The 24,666-nt window shown below is 38.1% G+C and overlaps 1 protein-coding gene across 4 annotated transcripts in view; it reads right to left on the bottom strand.

The window, feature by feature from the left end:
• Positions 1–3,806: 3,806 nt before the first annotated feature.
• Positions 3,807–24,666, bottom strand: part of LOC126416268 (nucleolar protein 4-like) — a 436,257-nt gene continuing 415,397 nt past the window's right edge. The window contains exons 1-7 of one of the 4 annotated variants that reach the window (XM_050083905.1): positions 22,873–23,017; positions 22,662–22,777; positions 21,985–22,149; positions 21,614–21,829; positions 21,147–21,290; positions 17,655–18,036; positions 3,807–6,139 (exon numbers count right to left, since the gene is read on the bottom strand). In XM_050083905.1, the coding sequence (XP_049939862.1) occupies positions 5,979–6,139; positions 17,655–18,036; positions 21,147–21,290; positions 21,614–21,829; positions 21,985–22,149; positions 22,662–22,777; positions 22,873–22,894 (1,206 nt within the window). In that variant the 5' untranslated portion in view covers positions 22,895–23,017 and the 3' untranslated portion in view covers positions 3,807–5,978. Of the gene's footprint in view, positions 6,140–17,654; positions 18,037–21,146; positions 21,291–21,613; positions 21,830–21,984; positions 22,150–22,661; positions 22,778–22,872; positions 23,018–24,666 lie in introns of those variants that run through there. The other 3 variants (XM_050083904.1, XM_050083902.1, XM_050083903.1) reach the window with 3 other exon arrangements.

Genomic DNA, 24,666 nt, shown 5'->3' with positions numbered 1-24,666 from the left:
TTTTAGATTAAGTATCAGTTTAGCTGCAAGGAACATTAATGATAATTGTTCTTTGGGCTAATTAAAATGCACTTTCATTTCTTTTTCATTAAATATTTCAGTGCTAATTAAATTCATGGGTCTTTAATTACTCTGAATGTGTACAATCAGTACGTAGTATACATATGCCTAGTTTCAGTAATTTTTTTTCTCCAAAGTTTATTTATCTATCTCCACTTTAAACACCACTTGAAGGCAGTGGTCTGAAATACACATATTTGAAACTAACATTGCAAAATGTTTGAAAAGCTAAGGAATTTACTCTTCTCAAAGAGTTCCAAGATTATGTGACTAATGATTTAGATTTCTTATGTGATTGTACTATAAATAACAATGGACTGTAGTATGCATCTTTAAGTCATGTTGTGCCCGTATTTTATTACTGGTTGTACTTACTTTCATTTGCGAAATTGTTTAATATTTTATTGTCTTTGTCATTCACACATTAATGTACTGAATGTATTTCATAAGTGACTATTGTGTGATTATTTATTGTTATTGTAATTTATCTAATTATGCAGTGTATCTGTCTCTTGTGTTATTTGACATTTACCTGATTATTTTGCCAGACGAGACTCATAGCCTGTGAAAACATTGAAAGGTAATTACTAAATATGTATTTGTAATATAACCGTCTCAAGAGTAATAAAAGAAGGTAAGTTAATTCAAGTACTAAGAAGTTGGGAGGTTATATGCCAATTAATGGAAAAGGAACTTTGTAATACATAAAATGGTGTTCAGGCTATAGTGTAAACTTTCTTTGTAAGCATGAATGAAATCAAGCCACCAGAATGGTGAGAACACTTTGCCATTCATACCGAATAATTTAAGGGCATCTTAACTTATAATTTCTTTCTTCTTAAGCCAATTTTAGATTACGTATCAGTTTAGCTGCAGGGAACATTAATGATAATTGTTCTTTGGGCTAATTAAAATGCACTTTCATTTCTTTTTCATTAAATATTTTAGTGCTAATTAAAGATTTTTATTGAATATTTACACAAATCTGAAGTACACATATATCATTTAATCATTTTGTAAAATATGTTAAAAATATATAAACAATAAGATTCCTTGCAAGACATAAAGAATGATGCAGTGGTCCAATTACAATTACAAAATTCACTAATCAATAATTCAAATATTTACAGCCTTCTTTGGTATATTTCAAATTGCTAAAAAATTACACGTGTAATTTTTGCTAATAGAAAGACTAAAACTGATTAAAAATACAATCTGGAATATACAAGCGTTTATATATTTAACATGTATTCCACTTCACTTTCATTTCCAGCTCTAACAAGCATAGATAACTAATTATAATTTATCATCAGAAATTTACAGCTCGGGGCCATTCAGCACAGAGAGGATAAAATTTTGTACATGGCCATGATTGTTGGAACCTGTACATTTAAGTCCAATACTCTTCTCTGAGATATATTACACATATTGAATAATGTACTAGAAATCGTGCTCCTTCTTCGACCAAACTGTGTACAGACCTAACTGTTGTAGTTAGTGAGTGTTAATACAGTGAGATGCAATTCTGGTACTTTAGCGAAAGATGTAAACAATTACACAGAGATCAGTTAACTGTAGAGTCAGGAATTAAATGTGTGTATGCAAGTGAGAAATAGGTTATGGGAACCACTCTGTCAACCAGAAACAAGATTACAGCTTGATTTCTTTCTCACTGTGTGCCAAAAGCAACTTTAGTTAGAAAAAATGTGGTGGTTAGCATTGCAGAACTAGTTATTTGCAGAGCAAGAACTCTACAGAAAAAGTACACTTAGCAAAATATAAATCTGCATCACTCCTATTCCATTCTGACACACTCCACAATTTCTCAGAACTAGTCTGGAAGCAATTCTTGGACTGTAGTTTCTCTCCCACCAGCATGCTGTCGATGTCATCAAAAGATGTGTGAAGGTTAGAACAGTGACAGTGTCAAGGTGAAACTTTACTGCTGTTTTACAGATAAATTAAGAGGACTTGGATGGTTGACCACTGCATTTAGTGTTCATACAGACATGCAGTTTTCATTTTCAATTAAAAGTTCAAAGACACTGATGTCTGACATAATCAGATTTTTGAAAATACCACTGATATATCTTCCAAGGTTGTGTACACCAAGTCTCCATTTCATTAACATTCTACTGTTAAATAAGAAGCAGTTAACATGACAGCTGTATAACAACTTTTCTGCTGACAGAATGTTGGACTCCACTGTTATAAACTTATATTGAACACTACTTCTGGAAAATTGGCTTTATTCCATTACAGACTAAAAGAGCCTAGTGTTTGATGGGCTAAGATAAAAATTTTGTTAATTGGCTTGTTACTATAGAACGTATAACCTTTACATGACATAAACAACCCTTGTACCATAAATGGAAAAAACGACGTACCAATTATCGACTGAGAAATGTGTCTTTCCATAACTTGACAGGGAGGTGCCTATCATCAACTTTAATGGCTTCCTTTTTTTTTTTTTTCAAACTTGTTAATGAAACAGTCATAAATCACGCCTGGTAATGTACTTAACTGATGTACTGGATAAGATGAAGCAGGATAGTACCACAAAAATCAGAAAGACTTAGGAACTTTGTTGACAGTATCTTTTCATTTATAAGAACATGCTGGAAGACAAATATGCACACGTAACATCTTTGCTTAATACGTCTACCTATCAAACCAAAATTATATGAGGTATATTACAATAAGAGGGAAATAAATTTCTATGTTGAAGGAGTTATTCCCTTAAAATTAAATGATCTGAACCATCATCCCCCCCCCCCTCAAGTTATACTAATATGCTACATGTGACACAATTCTGTAGCTATCATGAGTCAATCTGTTTTACCCCGAAACATACTGAAACAATTCAATAACAATAAAGCAGGAAGTAATACAAGTTACAAGCACTACCCCTTTTAATTTCAATCTGTCAGTAACAGGTATGCTATAGAAACTTAGTATTTTTTATTCATTTTGGCCAAAAACATAGCCTAGAACACTTCTGTAACCACACATATACAGCCCATGTAGAAAACCGATTACAGTGCACAGTAAGATAATTTGAAAATGTGCTATAAATGGTGTGTGTGTTGGAAAATGGGATTCAAAATTTGCAATAATGTTTGCCATATAGATGCACTCTGAAAACTACATGTCATACTTCATGATTGCACAGATCCTGAAACCAAGTTTTCTGTAAAGCCATATAGGCATTAAAATTAGGCCTCCAGTAGTTAGACTGACCCCTACAGATGGCCAGAAACCTGGTAACACTGCCCATATTGCAATCATTCCAGAAGAATGTTCCATGATTAAAATTCAGATGTAATGTTCCAATTATATCTGGAACTACACCACCAAAACTAACCACAGGAAATACAACACAATACAATAACATCTTTTACATAATGACAAATAACCATATTTAATGGAAAAGATGTACTGTGAATGTTAGTATGAGCACATCCAAAATGGTAAATCCTCTAAAAACACAATATACTGTACTTAATTAATACAGAGAGGGCAGCACAGGGAACCTAACACATTCACAAGCTATTTTAGTACAGTCATTTGCGTTTTGTGTGCATTTCATCTGTTTATAACACAGATACCTTTCATGAATATAAAAAGAATAAAGTGTTTGTCATTAAAAAATTTGGTACACGCATACAGTGTAATGGCTTTGCCAGTTTACTTAACAAACTGTGCAAAATTTGAAATAAAATTACAACTCAAAATAAATACAGTTACTCACAATTACGCAAGTTTTCTTTTTTATTTACCATATTTATTAAATAAATGCCTTGCATTATTTTTTAATTTATTCATCATATATTTTAAAATGGCACTATAATTATGAATTGCTGAGTTGTGTTTTGCTTTGAACCAATGTCTCCAATGTTTGCTTAATGAATATGGAAGCTACATTCAAATTCCATGCCCAAGTAATTTATGAAATTCAACATAAAATGTAAGGGATACGAAGGTCTCAAAACAAAATTAAGAATATGTTTGCAGTAATGTTGCTGTACAACGAATAGTTGGGTACTGAAACTCATCTACAAGAAATATGATGATGCTCAAAGAAAAAAATGTATTAAGAAACAATGGCTAAAAACCAGTGCTGCCACATCAGCAATATTTTATCAAGAAGGAAAGGCAGTGTAAGACTTACATTTTGAAATAATATTTGGCAATTACATGTTATCGGGAAAACCACCAAGGTTCACATATTTATGTGCATATATCTGAGCATTTATAAAATTTAAATAACATTTTGTTGTGCAAAGTTTCCAGTTTTTAAATGTAAAAACAATAAGTACTCCCAATAACAAAAGTAAAGCATCTAAGCAAGGACTTATTCACTAGCCAGTTCATCATTTTGTAAATTCTTTTATGCAGTTCATCATTCTGTAAATTCTCTTATACAGTAAATTCCAACATGGAAGAACAGTCTGGAAACACTTCCACAAAACAGTTGAATTCCTTATTGTAGCTGCCACGAACATCAACACAGATTAATATCAAAAACACAACACCGAGAGTTTGTCACAAATGAAAAGATGCATCCATCTACTTAAATTTGAAACAAGACTGTGTGGTGGGTATAAAGTATTAAATCTTTGAAGCTGCTATATATATTTAAGTACAAATTTTATTTACATATATGGACAAATACTACAAATATGAATATATGAAAAACGCATTTTTGACTTACAGACAAAACATTTGAAACATCGATTGCACAGTGCTGCTGAGAATATTTTAAAATTTTTTTGCCAAATAAATTTTCTCTTTTTAGAGAAGTTGCATTAAGTAGTGTGCATCAGCTAATGCTATGGATGGAATTAGGAATATCCACATACAGAGGTTCGAATTAACATTATGATTGCACAAATATAAAACACATGTCACAAGAAACACAGAAAGAATATGAGGAAACTGACAACGAGTCACACAACCATTACATCTTCCTCAAAGTGCGTTTTGTATTTGCATGCATGCAACAAATGTTATAAACTAGCAAATATGTTTCTGGTTTCATGAAAGACAAACATGTCCAATACGCTTACTCTGTGTATTGTCCTCAGACATTTCCTAATCAATGAATTAAAGACAGCTTCTATCTCATGAAAAACACATCAACCATATTTGTACAAGAGGATGTTTCTTTTTTTTTTCGTTTTTGCAGAGTCAGAGGCCTATAACTTACAATTTCAAAAAACTGGTAAACTCTTTATAATCACAAATTATTGGTAAGTTCTGTCTGTGAGTCATGTTCCTGTTGAAGAAACCAAAAACATGACCAACACTTGTCTACAAATGTATCTGTTAGGAACAAAATGTAGTCAACACCAAAAATATACATTTCATAGTAAATGACTGATATAAATAGTGACTCTGATATTGATAATGATAACAAAGGCATGTGACAATGCAGAGTCAGGAAAAAATTGTTATAAATAAGTACAAAAGTGCTGCATTAGCTATTACATGAGTGAGAGCATGTAATTGGTCCATCAAATATCTTTACAGAGTTTAAAGTCTTTTTTTTTCATCTTGAAAAATGTTTAGCACAGTTTAATAATATTAGGTGCTTTCCATTATTACACTCATCATGAATAAGTTGTTGAAGCAATTTGCTTCTTCTTCACGCAGCTGGAATATCCCAGAAAACTTGTTCTGTATCACACATCAGTTTAAGCAAAGTGTTCACATGAAATACATCAAAGTCAAAGAAGTACTATCAGCACACACACAAGGACACCAGATCATGAAATAAGATGTTTAAATGCACAATGAACCAAACATCCCTTGACACAATGTCTTCACACTTTGTACACAGTGGAGAAATCTGAGATCCCTGCATTCATTTTGCTTCAGTCTCTCTGTGCAGATCACCATGTCCATTCTCAGGTCAATCACTGTTGCTGCAAGAGCTGTTCTAACTCATCTGCAGACCGGAGAAGAAATGCAGCAGATTCCCTGTACCCAGTAATCAACTGCCTTACTGCTACTATTTCGGCGGTGCTCAGTTTGTGGCTGAGCAGTGGTTTTGTCTTCATGCTTAGATCTGTAGGTCCTGCAACATAACAAAAAAGTGTTAACTCCACTTAAATGCTAACAATGAAAATATAACCAAAGCGACATTAGGCTACATAGTGTTGTCTTTACTGAATGTAAATCATTTTTTTGAAACCATGTTTTCCCCCATACTTATAGCAGTAGGGTTCTGATACATCTCCAATGCAACTGACTAGTACTCCAGCTGGGACAATCCTTCTCCAGTTACAGCATTTAGATGGAAACAACATTCAATGTAACATAGAACTTCTTGCTTGTATTTGACATGCATGTGCTCAAGTAAAAGACTGTACAAATGAGCTCAGATCAGCAGCTGTCTACAAGAGCTGAAAAATGCATTGCAGTTAATGGTGAAGTTTTTGAAGATCTTTAGTGAGGAAATGTACATACTTAAGCAAAACATTAGATCACAATGTTTAATTTACTATCACTTGCATTTGTTCTGTTCTCACCTGGTTTCATTAGTTTCCTCAGAAACTATTAAGGACAGATTTCTGTTCACCTTAGACACAATTGCAGTCAGACCTTAGTGACCAAAAACGCCAATGATCATCTATGTGTGAGTTCTGCTTGTGTGAATGTATGTGTATTTTCTATATATAATGAAAGACTCATTCCAGTAGCTGAATGTTTGTAGCATTCTTTTTCATTGTGCCTCTCTGTGACTCAACATCTCCTCTATGTGACGAATAGCATATTGTTGTAAAGAGGAACTATTACATGACCTTTATAGTAGACACTAATGTAATTTATAACGTGCCCAAGAAACACACAGAGATATTCACCAACCACATACTTTGGTTGCAGTAATGAAACTAGTGACCAAAAGACCTCAAGGGCAGTAAGGTAGTGCAATCTTCACCAAATTAGATCACCAGATTCTTACAACTTCCATCACAGAACAGCAACCTTATCATTTCCTTTGTCTCAATCCTCCTAATGAGATTTTTTCATTTAATCCTCCTGCTAATTTGAGGAGTCAGAAATAACCTGTTGTAGATGATTTCAATAGTTATAGCTCTGTATGGGGCTACTCTCAAGACAATTTAAATTAAAATGCTGTACTAGAGCACACAGAACTACATCAGCTATCTTTGGTCCATGATAACAAAGTTCCTCATCTTTTAATAATGGAAAATGGCAACACAGATACAATTAGGCAAACAAAGTACAAAATCAGCTTGCACACTGATCCCTCCACACACAACGTCATCCATTACGAGTCAGTTAGTAATAGCAATCCACCCACACACCATGAGCTTCATGCAAAGACACAATTTCAATATGACAAAGTGGCAGAAATTCACCACAATGCTCAATGTGAGGATTACAGCAATCAATCCCTATCCAGATGTTTGTGTAGCATTTCTGGAAAATGTCCAGTCATAGAGAATGCAGTCTAGTTACATTCTAGGTCTTAACCTCTGAAACATCAATTCTATTGAAAAAATATCAGAACATTTTCAAAAAGATTTTTCCAATGATGAAACTATCTCAAGCAGGCAGTGTGCCTCAACCTCAAATTCTGAATCCAGATGCAACCAATGGATTAAATTAACACAAGATCTGAATATAAGAATGAACTGCTACTATGCTTGGCAGTTACACACACATCTCCGTAATTACAAAACTGAGAGCTCAGTATATAGCAACTTATCTGCAAATCAAACTGCAAGTCAACTCAAGGAGAGTGGGAGACCAGTAAAGCTGGAATCAAACAAAAGAAATATGTCAGGAAAACAGCATTCCCTCTGATCATTTTGTTCTGGAAGATCCGAACAGAGAGCTCAACAAATGTAAAAATGGTAAGGCAGTAGGTCTTGATGATATCTACACCAAGCAACTCAAAAGATTTGGTCCTGCTAGTAGCAATGGCTCTTGAACTTATTCAACAACTGTGAAATCCCTAAACTATGGAGAAAAATCAGTCACTGCAATACTCAAACCTGACAACACAAGTGATCCCAAGAACGACAGACCAATCCCATTGATCGGACATTTAGACAAAATCTTACAACGAATGAGTCTAGATCAACTATTTGAGTGGTAGACCCATTGCTCATGCCAGAACAAATAGGCTTTTAACAAGGGAGAAGTTTTACTTCCCAAGTACTGCACCTCATGCAGTATATAGAAGACAGCTATAAAAACAACAAACACTGCAGTGGCTTTCACTGACATGCAATAAGCCTACAACATGGTTAGTCACTGTATAGGAATATAAACTCTCTTAAATAACTGGATGCTTTCTGCAGAACAGATAGTTTTCTGTTTAATTTCGAGGCCAACAGAGCAGATAGAGAAACCCAAAAAATGGCCTGTTACAAGTAAGTGTACCAGCTCCTATACTCTATAATACTTACATTAATGATCAATCCTGCTCAAAAAGAATAAATAGCATTATTTATGCATAAAATGTCACCGTATTAGCTCCAGAAGCAACATGTACTACAAATTCTATGCATTATTGTCAAGACAACCCATCAAAAACAAAAGTCTGTGCCTTCCACCTTCCCAAGCAGCAATACATGTTGAGGTGATCCAGTAAGGTGTGCAAATAGAGCACTGCTTCGCTTCCAAATCTCTAATTGTAATTCTTCATTCTTGGTGTTCCAGATCCAACCACCTTGCAGGATGGCTGACGCCTTCCAAAAGCCTCTCCTCAGGTCACGAGTATAGGTGGTCTGTATGGAATACACTCAACAGGCTGTGCTCTGGAACTGGCAGTGTGATGACTGACATGCACCAGCGGACATTTGCCTATGGATGACATTATGGGCATATCGTGTGAAGAGACAATGCACTATATCCTTGTCTGGAAGTTGTGTCTACTTACATGCTCTCCCCAGGGGGAGGGGGGGGGGGGAGATATTAATTAGCCAATTCCATTAACTATTAGCAGAAATGATAGTGCTTATAACACCAATCTGTCTGAAGTATTTTTGTTAATGTTCATATCCTATAAATAAAGATGTATGTATGTTTCTGGCATTATTAAGTAAAGTGCTGTAACTCAAACCAGTGATTTGTCCTTTAGTTCCTTTATTTATGATGTTATGAGAAGTCACTTTCGATGATTGAGAATGGAATAACAACAGAATAATGCAGAGTGAAACAATGTGCTGTTCTGGCTTTCAATGTGGCCAGATACTACTTTTGATCGGGATGAACTCCTTTACAGTCACTCAGGTGTTGCAGCCAATCCAGTTTTGCATCAAGTCATTCACCTCATTCAAAAAAAAAATGGCTCTGAGCACTATGGGACTTAACATCTGTGGTCATCAGTCCCCTAGAACTTAGAACTACTTAAACCTAACTAACCTAAGGACATCACGCACATCCACACCCGAGGCAGGATTTGAACCTGCGACCGTAGCAGTTGCGCGGTTCCGGACTGAGCGCCTAGAACCGCTAGACCACCGCGGCCGGCACACCTCATTCAGCTTGGGTAGACAGACAGGTCTCTTGATCCTTTAAGTACTGCCTACAGCAGGAACTTTGGGGGTTGGGGGGATTCATATACCAAGTTATTGGCCCATCAGCATGCGTTTTGGCCCAGCATTGACAGTGAAATTGTTCTTTGCAGCCTGTTCTCAGTGTTCTACCCAGCAGGCAATGCCACAGATAATGCTCTCTCCATGGACCACACCGCAGTTTCTGTGAGAACACATCCATGTTCATTTTGCAATATCCTTCCTAAATTCTTACTGGTTGTTGATGTTTCCTCTAGACTTCCGTACACTATCATCTGTCCTTCAATGTCAGCCGCATGTTTCAGGCCATCTCCAAAAGTTTTTCTATTGAAAAACTGCCTTATATGCTTGTGAGGGATAATGATCCTTCTCTCAGATCTTCCATAATCTCTGCGCTTGTCAAGGCATTTGCCAGGTGACTGCTCCTTTTCTTCACCCCAAATCTACCAGTGAGGCAGATCCTCTCAAAAGAAAGTTCAAGGTTCAAATGAAGGAGTATGTTGCGGACTCCTCCATGGGCGATTTCTCGACATGCTTCCTGTGTTCCTACAGGTTGGCGACAAAGGGGAATACTCCACGGTTACCAGCAATGCACCCTCCTGCATGTGCTCATGCTGCCGCATCAATGCCCACTGGTGTGGCCCTCATTCCAGTTCACTCCTGGCTCCGCTGTCTGGGCTCAGTGGTTCGACCGACGGCCAAAATTAATCGTGCTCATACTTATTGTCAGCACCTGCCCAAGTCAGTACCTGGATCTGTGTCTCAAAAACTGTTTGCCTAAATATTATGATATACACATATTTGAAACCATCTTTTTAAGCCCATCATATTACGCTAAAATTTAACATCGGGTTCCATTTAACAAAAAAAAAAAAAAAATGGCCTCATAACTCTCTAATAAAAAACAGCACAAACATGTGATGTATTCAAGTAGCCCCTGCTCCTGCAATTCACTGTCCAAAATGGCATCTTTGTATATATTACGGATTGGGAGATACAAGGGGTGTTATGACTTAGCTGCCTTACCCTGTGTATATGTGTGTGTGTGTGTGTGTGTGTGTGTAGATATACAGGGTGTTTATTTAACTGAAGACTTTGAAATATCTAGAAAACTACACACTGGATCAGAAAAAGATATAATTCCAATTCGTTTGTCTCGGAGGGGGAGATGTAGTGATACCACACTCAACCCACACCTCCACCCCCTGAGTGGATGATGGGATAAAACTTTGAAATCTTCAATGGGAACACCTCAAATGGTACTGTAATCAGAGGAATAGAAATGAGTACACAATTGTAATTTCCAACACACTACTCAATGGCTCTTGAATATCCAATGGCACATGGGACCCCCACTTCCATGCTGCAAGGGTAGGACAGGCCAGTATTTCATGATTTCTAACTGGCAACCCCTTTCACAACATTGTATTCTTCCAACATAACAAACAGCAGACTACTCGATGTGCCACTGTGGTCCACCATGTCTTCACGGCCTATTGGCTCTTGTTACTACCCATTATCTTATAAATATCCCTACAGAAAGTAATCCTGAAACATCAAATCTGGCAACCTAGCTGGCCAATTAATAGGACCACATTTGCTGATCCTCCGACAAGTGTAATCATGGTCTAATACTTCCTGTGCTTCTGTTGCGTAATGTGCTAGGCAAACGACATGTTGAAACCACATACATTGTCGAACATCCTGCAGTAGTACTGGTAGTTCCTGTTCCAAAAACATTCAATGTTTGTGTCCATTCAATGTGCCATCAATAAAATACAAACCAATGAGTTTGTTCCCTATGATGCCACACCAATGTTAACCAACCAAGGACGTTGATGATCAACTTGCCGTAACCGGTGGGGACTGTCTACACTCTATGCCAGTTAACACTACCATGGTTTGTGAATGTAGACTCATTGGAAAATAGTACCTCTGCAGAAAGCATGGGGGCCATTTGCATTTGTTGATGTGCCCATTCACAAAATACTACCCAGTTATGGAAATCGGCACCATGATGTTCTTGATGCAGTGACATGTGGTGTGTATGATACTTATGACGATACAGTATTGTGACAATACTACGTACGGAGATACCGGAATCACAGTGTAATTTCCAGGCACTTATCTGTGGGCTGTGGTGCACTGCTGCTACTACATATATTTCACTAACTTGTCCGGTAACATATTTGTTTTGTTTCCTTTTGCTGGTTCACATGCTGCTATCAGACATAAAAGCATTCACAACCTTGTAAAGGAACAAATGAGAGTGAGCTTTTCCTGGAAAACGCTCAGCATATATGGTAATAGCAGCCTAAACATTTCTGCTACATTCTCCATAAATCGGGATCATTTCAATTTTTTCTTCCATGGTCCACTTCCACATCTATTCTCCAAATGATAGGTAGGTGTACAGGCAATAAACACAGCCAAGTATGGTTATGTTTAGAGCTGCTATCTGTTCTACATCTGCACAATAGGTGAGCTCTGGTTGCAGAGTACTGCCTGTTATGATACATCACAGTTCACTACAGGGCCATGGTGGCACATCGAGTAGTCCTCTGTTTGATATGTCAGATTAATACGATGTTGCAAATGGGGGTTTCCAATTATAAGTTATGAAATACTGGCCTGTCCTACCCTCGAAGCATGGAGGTAGGGTCCCACGTGCCATTGTATATTCAAAAGCCATTGAGTAGCATGTCATAAATTATGAATGTGTACCCATTTCTATTCCTCCGATTACAGCATCATCTATGGCAAAACAATGAAAATTCTTTGGACGAAATGTATGTATATTTTGTCGTAGAGTCATAATCTGCAATAAAAAATGGGAGTTCCCACCGAAGATTTCAAAGTTGTCCCTTCCCCCCCCCCCCCCCCCCCCCCCCCCCCCCCCCCCGTCCCCCCAGATGGTGGGGTGGCGGGGTGATGTCATACCATTGGATGCCCACTCCAAGAAAAACAAATCAGAATTATAATGTTTTTTGATCTGATGCTTAGTTTTGGAGGTTCTTCGACACCTTCACTTAAAGTGAACATCCTGTATCTTCAGACTCGACATTACGTGCATATTTTACTTGTGTAAGTACAGTAACTTCCAACCACTATATGTATATTGCTACTGCAGTCCTCAGAAATCAGGCTTTCCTTCTCTTCCTGTCTGGTAGGTCTCCCCCTGACCCGCAGATCTGGGCAACTTTTCCAAACTCTACCCTTTTTCCTAAACCTCACAAGTCCTTTTCCTTCACCCATCTTCCTTCCCCTTCAACCCTTCTGCCAGAAGGAGCCACTAGCTCCAAAAACTAGCAAACTGTAATAGCTTTAATATGCGTGTTCTGCTGCCGCTTGGTGAGTAGATTTTTTAATCTATCCATTTACTTATTCCAACAGAATGAAAAGAATCATTAATAGTCCCAATGCATAAAAAGGAGACAGGGAATTCCTCAGAAATTACAAGTTATTCAACACACTCTGTTTATTGCTAAACCACTTGAAACCATATGAAGAAAATATAATCATCAGGCATTATCTGAATCGCTTTTACATAAATAGACCTACTATTGACAATATATTTGTAATCAGAACAATAACTGAAAAAGTATGGGAATATAAACAGAAAATACATTACTTGTGTACTGATTTTTTTAAAGCTTATGACTCCACTGACAAGAAAAGCCGTTGGAATGTAATGATGCAATTTGGATTTCGAATTAAACTTATAAATCTTTGTAAAATATTCGTGGACGATAATATAAGCAGGGTTTTGCTAAATGAGATAACATCTGACAATTTTAAAAACACAACTGGACTAAGACAGGGAGATGCTCTGTCCTCTATGGGTATCAAGTTAAGGTGTTTGCATATGCAGATGATACAATGTTCAATAGGAAAGTACAACAGAGATTAGACTGTTATTTGTAAGCCCACAGAGAAAGCATCCAAACATGGTCTAAAAGTAAATGATCAGGAAACAAAATACATGATACTTCAAAGAAGTAGAGATGAATAAGTCAAAAAATCACATCTAATAATTGGTATACATAAAATTGAAAGCATTAAACAGTTCAAATGTCTGGGTGCAGACATAGATGAAGAAAATAGGAACAAGTAGAAGTGAAAATGAGTCTGGAAAATGCTAACAGCATCAACTACTCCACATGAAAACTTCTAGTGCCTAACTGCTGACAAGGAAAATTAAAATGAAGACATGAAGTTTAACTAAAATGGAAGAAAACCAGCTAAAAGGTTTTTGAAAACAAAGTTTATACCAAAATCTTTGGTCCATGCTACGATAATGAATCCCAAAGCTGGAAGCAAAGACAAAACACAAATCCAGATATGAAACTTCCTGGCAGATTAAAACTGTGTGCCCGACCGAGACTCGAACTAGGGACCTTTGCCTTTCGCGGGCAAGTGCTCTACCATCTGAGATACCGAAGCACGACTCACGCCCAGTACTCACAGCTTTACTTCTGCCAGTATCTCGTCTCCTACCTTCCAAACTTTACAGAAGCTCTCCTGCGAACCTTGCAGAACTAGCACTCCTGAAAAGAAAGGATATTGCGGAGACATGGCTTAGCCACAGCCTGGGGGATGTTTCCAGAATGAGATTTTCACTCTGCAGCGGAGTGTGCGCTGATATGAAACTTCCTGGCAGATTAAAACTGTGTGCCCGACCGAGACTCGAACTCAGGACCTTTGCCTTTCGCGGTGGAAGGTAGGAGACGAGATACTGGCAGAAGTAAAGCTGTGAGTACCGGGCGTGTGTCCTGCTTCGGTAGCTCAGATGGTAGAGCACTTGCCCGCAAAAGACAAAGGTCCCGAGTTCAAGTCTCGGTCGGGCACACAGTTTTAATCTGCCAGGAAGTTTCATATCAGCGCACACTCCACTGCAGAGTGAAAATCTCATTCCGGGACAAATCCAGATGCTATCACAAAAGACAACAATAATCACCACAATAAAATCTGAAGATTTCAAGGGGCAATCCATGTGATGAGACTGAAATAGCATTCTAGGATAAGTCACATGGTGAAAGATGAAGGGGGAGACCCATGAGTACATACCTAAATGAAATTAAAATAATATGCGACATGATGGCCATACAAAATTTGCAAGAAGTATGACAAGATACAAGCATTTGGAGGCAAGGTGCTAGGTCGGCATGGGATCTTCAAATCCCTTAGGAGCCAAGAAGAACTTGACTAAAAGAAGAGATCAGTTGACTGCACAAAACTGGAAGCATCAAAGAATAGTCGGTTTGGTACTGGAGGAAAGGGGGCAAAGGTTAAAAAAGTAGAGGGTGATCAGGGCATGATTACAACAACAGGGTAACATGTAGAGGGAAACCAAGGCACGACTAGAATAACAAGTTTTAGGTGGATGCAGATCTCAGTAGCTATGCAGAGATGTAAAGGCTTGTGCAGGACAGACTAGTATGGAAGGCTGCGTCAAACCAGTCTTCGAACTGAACACGAATATGTAAACACTTTCTATCACCAGCAGTGGATCAGCTGTTATCAGTGAATTGGAGGATGGGAAAGGTATGGATGACATAACACTTTACTGAAGTCTTAACCTGCAGGGATATGACTGCATAAGTTCCTAGAATAGGACAACATGAAAAGAAATGTGAAGGATGCATAGCATTGGCATGTTGTTTCAATTAACAAACTTGGCTTAAAACCTATAGACTGGAATTACCATGGCAGTAAAATGAGAGATATTACCCAATTTTATTCCACTCAAAGAAGCTGGAACATGAAAGTAGTGATGATAGTGCAACATCACTAGCTCCTCTCCTGAATCCATGAAAATTGCTATCCATTGTCATCCGCAACAACACCAAAATGCATAACTCACTGCAGTGGTGAGGTTGGGGTTACTACAACAAATCTGTTCTTGCCTGACATGACTCTTAGTGACTATGATTTTTTTCCCCAAAATTAAATGAGTCACCAATAACGTAACAGTTCCAGGACATCTCAAGCATCAGTTCTGCCATGAAATTTTTTATTCAATCTTCAGCACAAAACCATGAAGTAGTGGCAACCACAGTTGGGCATTTTGTCACAGCAATAGTAAATTAAAATAATCAATTATAGTCATTTACAGATTGGCTCTTCTGGAGTTCAAATTATTCAATACCTTCCTCCTTTTCAATAAACTGCAAACAAAAACCTGCTCAAGTATTTATGATCCTCATCAGGTCGGATTAAAGGAAGACATCAAAGCAATTCAAGGGCATGTTGTTGGATTTGTTACCAGCAGGTTCATCAACTTCCAAGTATTACGGGTATGCTTCATGAACTCAAATGGGAATCCCTGAAGAGCCAACATTTGAAGTATACTGCAAAATGATTCTACTGTCACTAACTTATATTTCATATAATGACCAAGAAGGTAAGATAAAAGAAATTACAGCTCACATGAAGGCATATAGACAGTCATTTTTCCCTCGTTTTATCTTCGAGTGGAACAGAAAAGGAAATGACTGCCAGTAGTACAGGAAACCAACACCATGCATAATATGGTGGGTTATGGAGTGTGACATACATGTAGATGTTAGATGAAACATTATCTTCTACTGGATCAGTGAATTTACCACTCTCTTCTCTACAGGATTTTACCACCTAACTACTCTAAGATTACTAAGTCATTGACGTTTCTACCCACAAGTGAAATAAAATTCAAATACACAAAATTCTGCACATATGGCTAAGAAGTACTGATTACAATATCAGAATCATTAAATTATAAATTCATACACATCACATTGGGCATTAACAGATATTGGCATTAAAAAAAATGATAACATACGGCAACTCGAAAGAATATCGCATTAGACAATAACAGATACTCTCATTAAAAACATGATAAAATATGGCAAATCAAAAGAATAAAGAGTAGAAATAATGACAGTAAGAATACAATTCCTTCTGAAATGTACACATATATTAATTCTCACTTATATGGCACAAATAATAATATTCCTTCAAGCAACTCATTACAGTGTATGACTATTTGTCTGAAAAACAAATTATATGAGAGGAGGTGATGAGTTGCAGACAGGCACAATAAAAAGATTCCAAAAATATTAAGCTTTCAGACAAAGTTCTTCTACCAAAACACAAAACACACACACATTCACAAAAGCACAGTGCGCTACACCGGAGATCTTTGCAAAAGTGATCAGCAACCCTTCAGGCACCTCTGGCACATATGCAGCCTACACGGTCCCTGTACACTTACCCTGTCGCAATAATGGACGGACATCACACAGCAGTACCTGAGCTAGAACAGGCTGTCACTTCCAAGGGACCTATTTGCCCCTGCCACACACATGGCCAGAAAATAGCGCACCTGCTGCTACAAAGGTTGGCGCCAGAGCTGCACGTCAGTTCTTCTGGCTTCGAGAGCCACTCCTAGCCCCAAGCGCATGCTACACACCCTGTCATCTTAGGACACAATCAAACTCCATTGTTGGGACTGACGGTGCTGTATTCAGCATTCATCACTGTTTCACCTGGTGCACTCAGACTGTATCTAGGAGATACGATCTTGTTCCTATGTTGGCGTTATTCAAGACAGCTTCACTGGAACTTGAACACTTTCCACACAAATTTATTTGTCTATGAAGATCCTAATTGTGTTACTTTGTCAAACTCCAGAATCGTCATACTGTCAAGTCTTCATACCCGTGAAACACTGTAATTGTGATTTTGTTATTATTGTTGAAGCAGGTGTTTTTTTTTCTCTCTGGTAAATAAACTTTTGTTAACTGTTGTCATTGTTTCACCTCTGTCCGTGTGAGCACCACATCACAATGTGAGTGTGTGTGTTTTATTTTCAGCAGGAGGCCTTTCTCCAAAAGCTTAATATTTTAGAGGTCATTTTCATTCTGCTTGTCTGTGACTCAACACCCTGTTTATGTGGTGATTAGCAACCAACTGATGTTACTACATCCTGGACTTTTCACTGTTTAATTATAAGAATTTCGAATTTATTTGAAAAAGATTTTGGCTACAAACTGTACTTACCATTGCTAATCATCCCAGCAGCTCCAAATGGTGGTGCTGGAAACAGCGGTGCTGAATAAGGGCCAGATGTAGCAACACGTTGGAAAGCCTGTCCAAAGTTAGGGCGGTAGGCAGTGGCAGGTGTCGTCGTTGGCGTGATAGGGGTTGCACCATTCACAACTCCAACAGTACTTGCTACCTTTGCAGTGGAGTCTGTTACTGGGGACGGAACTGAGCTCTTCAGGCCAGAACTTACAGTAACTGGGCCAAATGTCGGGGGCATGTTGGGGCTTCCATCTGGCAAGTCACTTGAACCTCGAGTATGGGCGGGACGAACATCACTGCCTGATGTGGTGGCTGGGAAGTCCAATGCAAGTGGCCTGCCCTCTGCCTGCAACAATATCTAAGATCATAATGGTCTGTCAATAATAGTGTAACTTTAGCTACCTCCTTAAAAATGACTGAGACTCTCCTCTTAACAGAAGTCAGAGATATATATATATGAGTGAAGTTTCAAAGAAAAAATCATTACTGCTAACTTCCTTAGTGTTAAGCAATAAACATAAAATATTTATTAAATCACTAAAGCATTAGTATTGGTGTATTACCCTATTTATAAAGTGGTCTGACCACAAGTTTATCTAAAGTATAACCTACTACCAGTTTAAAAAATTAGTGCAAAATGATAAAGCACTCATCAATCTGAAATTCAGTTTGAATGCCACAACGGTCAGTAAAGAATGATTCTGCTCATGGTGATTTATTATTGCCTTGTCCTACCCAGTGTTTCAGTTCACTTGGCCATTTAAATTGAAAAATATTTCACGTGGTACTGAATCACACTGACATTTGCCATTTTCAGATTTGTTGAGTAAGGCAAAGATTAAGTCATGTTAAGTATCATAAATAAATGCAAAAATCAAACAATGATTGCACCTCAAACCATTAGATTCACAGTCTGAATTTCACATGGAGTGTCACTTAACTATTCTATTTCCATGCCAGAGAACTTTCAAGCACAGGAATTACGAAGTTCAGAAGGCCTCAGTTTTGTGTGTGTGTGTGTGTGTGTGTGTGTGTGTGTGTGTGTGTGTGTGTGTGTGTCAGGAGGGTGGGGGAGGGGGGGTGGGGTGGGGGGAGTGGAAAAAAGAGACAAATAAATGTTTTCACTTAAACTAAAATGTCTGCATCAAACAATATGCAAAATATAGTGCACAACTTTGGAAATACTGGTGCTTCTTCATCTTTACTCACAAGGGAAACTCCCCATTACACCCCCCTCAGATATAGTGGTAAGTTGACCCATTGGATAGCCCATCAAGAACTGAACACAGATTAAGTGTGAAAACAGGAAGAAGAAGCACAATAGAAACAGTGAACAGTTCAGACTTAATATGTGCAGTACTGAGCAGTGGTAATGACTGTCATGTCGTGGTTGTGTGTTCGACTCTGGAAAAGAAGATCTGGGTTCAAATCTCCCTCTGTCCCCCCCCCCCCCCCCCCCCACACACACACACACACACACTCACTCACAAATATTACGAACTTTCCATCCGGTGATTTATGTGTCTGTTCGCTGTATTCAAATTTGTGTATGTGTTGTGCCATAATGTCAGTTTGAAATAGCAACATGTAATGAAAAGACCTCTAGATGTACCTACCTCCTATTTGTTCTACACAGATATCACATGTGTGTTCTGTTTTGGAAGTTTTGACTCTTAAATTCCTTCACTGGAACATAGTCCACACTCATTTATTTGTTGTTTTCGTTTCTGTGATAGGTCTATGTGGCACCTTGCCTGCTCTCACTATTCATCACATTTACTTGCAACAGTAATATAGTCTTACCATATGACTTGTATTCTGTGTTGAATAGTGACAGCAGGCGAGATGCTGCATAGACTTCTCACAGAAATGAAAACAACAAATAAACAAGTGTTACTATGTTCCAACGAAGAAATTTAAGAGTCAAAATTTCCAAAACGAAATGCAAGAGGCATAACATGTGGTACCTGTGTAGAACAAATATGAGGTACGCATGTCTGGAGGTCCCTTCATTACATTTTGCTTGATCACCTCCTTTACAGTCAACACCATAACCACACAACCATAACGTGATGGTTGTTAAAACTGCTCGATAATGCAGATATTAAGTTTGGACCATTCACTGTTTCTACTTTGCCTCTGTCTTTCCACAGTTCAGTCACCTTCTTCCTGTCTTCGATGCTTGATCTTTATTCAGTTTTTGGCAGGCTATCCAAGGGACCAACTTACCACTAAATCTGAGAGAGGCATGATGGGGAGTTTCCCTTGTCAATAGTAGATAAATGGTATTTATTAGTTGTTAACTCTTATCAATGCATTTGTACACTAGCGTACAAAAACATGACAGTAACATCAATCATCTGCTGATGATGGATTATAGGCAAACTTCAGAATCAGACTATCCCTCAAACGGATATGGAGATAAGTATATTTGTGTTTGTGTGCGTGTGCGTGTGTGTGTGCGTGCTTGTGTGTGCACACGCACATGCACATGTGTGTATTGTTGGTGTTTTTGGAGGGAAGATGAGTGCTTTTGTTCCAGAACTGGAAGTCGACTGTAAGGTCAAAAGCCTTACCATTATCTGATCTTTAAATGAATTATGTGCCACCCACTACTCATATGAAAGTGACTTGTTGCTCATTCTCATGTTTTTTCCGTGCCACAGTTTCCATTGTTGTATTATTTCTGATCATTTTCTCATTATAGGGCTCAGTCATTACCAACTGAGAAGTATATAAAGTCTGATACGAATTAATGACATAATTAAATATGATCATGTATGTAACACTTTGCTTTATCAAAGAAACCATGTTGAAATACAAGGCTGATTAAATCCACAGACAAACTAGTATATTGCCACACATGAAAACATATGTATTATCTCAGTGCCAACACCACACCATGAGCTAATCTTGCAAAACCAAACAGTCTGATGCACTCTCACACAACACCATTACCTCTGTAGCAGTCACATCTGTTAAGTAACTTGGTGATTTTTTAGAGTTTTTCATTTCTGACAATAGTAGAGAAGATTCCAGAAAATTCTTTGTCAGCCTCCAAATAAGCTCTGAGAGGTAAATGCTTATTTATATTTATAACAGACACTGCCTTAATATACAGTTAACATCAGCTCTAGAACACAAACTTAAGTAGAACACAAAAACGTACATTAAGTTTACAAAAAAAAATTTTAAAAAGCAAAAGAAACATTATGAATCCTCAATTTAGAAGGCTACAAAGTCAGTAAAAACAAAAAAAAAAATTAAAATAGAACACAAACAGAAGAAAGAAAAAGGCAACATGGGGAAAAGATGGAAGATTAATGGAGGGGGGAAAAAAAAAAAAAAAAAAAAACAAGAAAAGTACGGGAACTAGAGTTGCTGTGCTATTCCAGTTGGTCAGTACTGAGGTAAAAAATACATGAATAAATAAACAAACAAATAAAATCTCAAGCCTGAAGCACTTACAGGTTGTGGTGTAAGAGGCAATGGCTGACTGACAGGGTCCAGACCAAGTCGCATTCGTTTTGCATTGTGGCTCTCATTCTCGCAGGCCTGTGCCAGAATTTGCTCAGCTTGAACTGAAGTCAGATGTGCAGGGGTGGGTCGTGTCTGTAAGAAACATTAAATCTAAGTCATGTACACTACATTAGTATTCTTAAGCAATTTTAGATACACATACCACATATATTTCAGGAATTACATTTTAATGACTAGTTTCTAATCTCAATCACATTAACTGTACATACAACGTGCAATAGAATTCCAAACAGTCTTACAGAAAATGAATTTCATAAGCTTTATAAATGATCCAGAGGTTATTAAACATGCAAAGAGACTGAGTCCCCTTGTGAAATATATTTTTTAGTAAGAATGTATAAATGTTAACAATTAATTTTATCAGATAATGGGGACTCATGGAAAGTGATCCTCACAGTCCTTACAGCTTCCCATGCTCCATTTCCATCCCGAGAGCGCTTATTGCGGCGGCACGACTTAAGGTAAGTCCTGATCCTCTTGCGTGCTCTCTCGGCAAATTCGGGAAATTGCCGTGTGCAGGAGTCAATTATCGCCTGTATCTTCTCCTTGGGCTGCTTCGAAATTGGTACAATACGATCCAGGTTCTCATCCACAAAGAGGCGTACAAACATCTGAAATGTAAATGAATATTTTTTTTTTCTTATTTATATCTCAATATGTCATACACCATGTCATTGAATCAAAAACAAGAAATCAAATCTGTCTCAGAACTGCAATGAAAATCTTGTTCTATTTAATAGAATTTGTAATGAAGGGGAATAATTACATTAAAAGCTTTGAGCCTCTCAGGGTCGTATTGCTGGGGATCAATCTTGTCCTCAGTGTCATCATCATCATCATCTTCGTCTTCCTTGTTGCCACTTGATGATGTCTCATCATGCACAGAACCTGTTTCCTGAGTAAGGCTGCGATCACTTAACAGCAGAGGGCTCTACAAAGAAGAAGAATATTTTGTTTTGTGAGTTCCCACAATATGGTACTAAAATAATCATAATATTGTTATCAGAATAGTTAAGCTGCCTGCTCTCCAAATCAGAAGACAACCAACAAACATGAAAGTAAAGTCATTATTTTATTCATTTAAGTGAAGTAGACCGTATCTGAAACAGATTTTTAAAGGATGATAGTAGAAACATCAGAAGTAGAAAGCTAGCTCATTTCAACAGTTCCAGGTAAAAGAACTGGTCCTTATTCTTTTACCACTGGCAATGTGAATCTTGCATAAAAATGTCTTAATCAGTATTGAATTTAATTCCTTCAAAACAAGGCTCAGTAATCAAATAAACTTGTAAATGAACCACATTTTTTCCAAAAGCGAAGCATTTAAAAAATTGGCAATAAAAGCTCGTTTTGAATGGAAGAGAAATGAGTATAACAATAAACACAAAAAGTACTTTGAGGAAAAGTTCAATACATTAAGAATTATATTTAAAATGTGCTTACAGACTGTTCACGCTGGGCAGACTTCTTAAGACCGAGGGCATTGTGGTATCCGCTCCACAAGACCTCATCAGCAACTCCATCTCTCTCTTCATGTAGACGTAGGTCACCATTACGACCTGCAAAATGATGCTGTCAGTTACTATGCATATACATACACATGAGAAAATGGTGGAATCAGAAAATTTATTTCCCCCATTTTTAGTATACATACATATGAATAAAACTGCCATCATCCTCTTATATCATCATAGGAACCATAATGCAGAACACAGAGGGGCAGACACTTTCTTGATAGTTGTGTGTATTCTCCACACGCCCTTCATACAAGAAATGTCTTGCACAAATAAATAATATAACCGTTCATGTCATGAAAACACTAAAACCAATATCACTGCAGTAACCAGTACATTGCACACATAATGGAGAGGGATCCATGAAATAGAAACTATATTCAGCTTCATTTCAAGAAAGGATTTATTTACATTTGTGGCTATGTTATTATTACACAAATATTTTATGGCCATTCACTTGCTTTCACCACCAACATCACTACAATTACATCACTTTTATCACCAACAAACATACAAAATGTTTACAGTCAGAAAGTAAAACACGGTTAACTCAGTGACCAGTATTTGAAGGACACCGGGAGTATCTTCTACTAAAGCCAAGAAGGCTTCTCTTTGGATCTGGCACAAACTGAATATGTCTGCCTGCAACTGGTTGTTTCTCCATTCTCTTAACAGAGGCTTCCACAAAACTATTCTCTTGGGTCCAGTTTGTTACATTGCTTGATGTATTTTGAAGGAACTTGTCTGAGTGTGAAGCCTCAGTCATTGTAAAATCGCCACAGCTTCCGGAGGCTGTCACTTCATGTGAGGCTCCCTGCCCACAAACTTTTGGGGTGTTAGCTATCAGAATGTTGTTGTTCAGATCCTGCTCCTTAGTACTACAACCTGTCTGAGGTGGGAAGGAGATTGTGACAGCAACACTATTGGTACCATTTGCACACTGATGCGTCACACTGACACTTCCTGTGCCGAGAGCATGTTCATCCATTTTCTGAGCACCGGCATTCTCCTTGTTCGTGTTAGATGGATAATTAAACTGAGATTGGGGATGATTTAGCACAGTTTGGCCATTAAGCCACTCTCTGCCAGAATTATTATCGTCTACCTCAGTAGTTGACGATATGCCAGCATCGCTGCATACTGTTTCCCACTTGCAGCCAGTGCTAGAGTTTACACATTGTTCACTGCACTGGTGATTTTGCTCACGAGTATGCTGGGCTTCCCTGTTTCCCGCATCCAAAAAGGATGGTAGCTGATTTGTGACACGAGGAAGACTAAAGTCGAGAGGCTGTGTACCATCGCCAGGATTATTTGTCTGCTGTTGGGGAGATTTGGAGGTCACTTCAGAAGAAACAGGTGTCACTGTAACTCCACCTGCTGCCAAACGCCTTGCCCATTCTGGGGTGGTGTCAACAAGGGTACCATTCGATTCAGTGTCTGGGATTGGACCTCGACGACCTCCTTGATCACTTTCAGTGTTGGAATATGGAGTGCCAAAGTTGTTCATCCCGGAGTTGGTGAATTGTTCGTTCCAGGACGAAATGTAAGTGAACGGCTTGACGTCAACTTGTGAATGGCTACTCGAGCCATTCAATAAGCTGTATGACCTTTCATCACTTGCCAAAGGTGTGTCGTATGGAGTGTAGCAGTTGGTGGAGGCGTACTGCATCCAGCTCAATGGAGACATGAGGTACGATGGCAGGTACGGATAACCCTCTGCCAATGCATACGGCTGGATCATTCCCGTCTGTTTTCTATATGGTGCAATAGCAGTTTCCACACTGCTCTGATTTCCATTGGAGGCATTAGTGTTAGTCACGGAATGCTGTGAAAGTGCTGTTCTACTGCCAGTGTCCATCCAGTCACGGAGATGATCCTTGTTGTCAAGTGGAGGCCTCGCAATAGATCTAGCAGCTGCAGCAGTCATCTGAATA

This window comes from Schistocerca serialis, chromosome 8, assembly GCF_023864345.2.
Source record: "Schistocerca serialis cubense isolate TAMUIC-IGC-003099 chromosome 8, iqSchSeri2.2, whole genome shotgun sequence".
In the NCBI taxonomy this organism is placed as follows: domain Eukaryota; kingdom Metazoa; phylum Arthropoda; class Insecta; order Orthoptera; family Acrididae; genus Schistocerca; species Schistocerca serialis.
The sequence above is the reverse complement of the archived record's forward strand: the minus strand, read 5'-3'. Positions and strand labels throughout refer to the sequence as shown.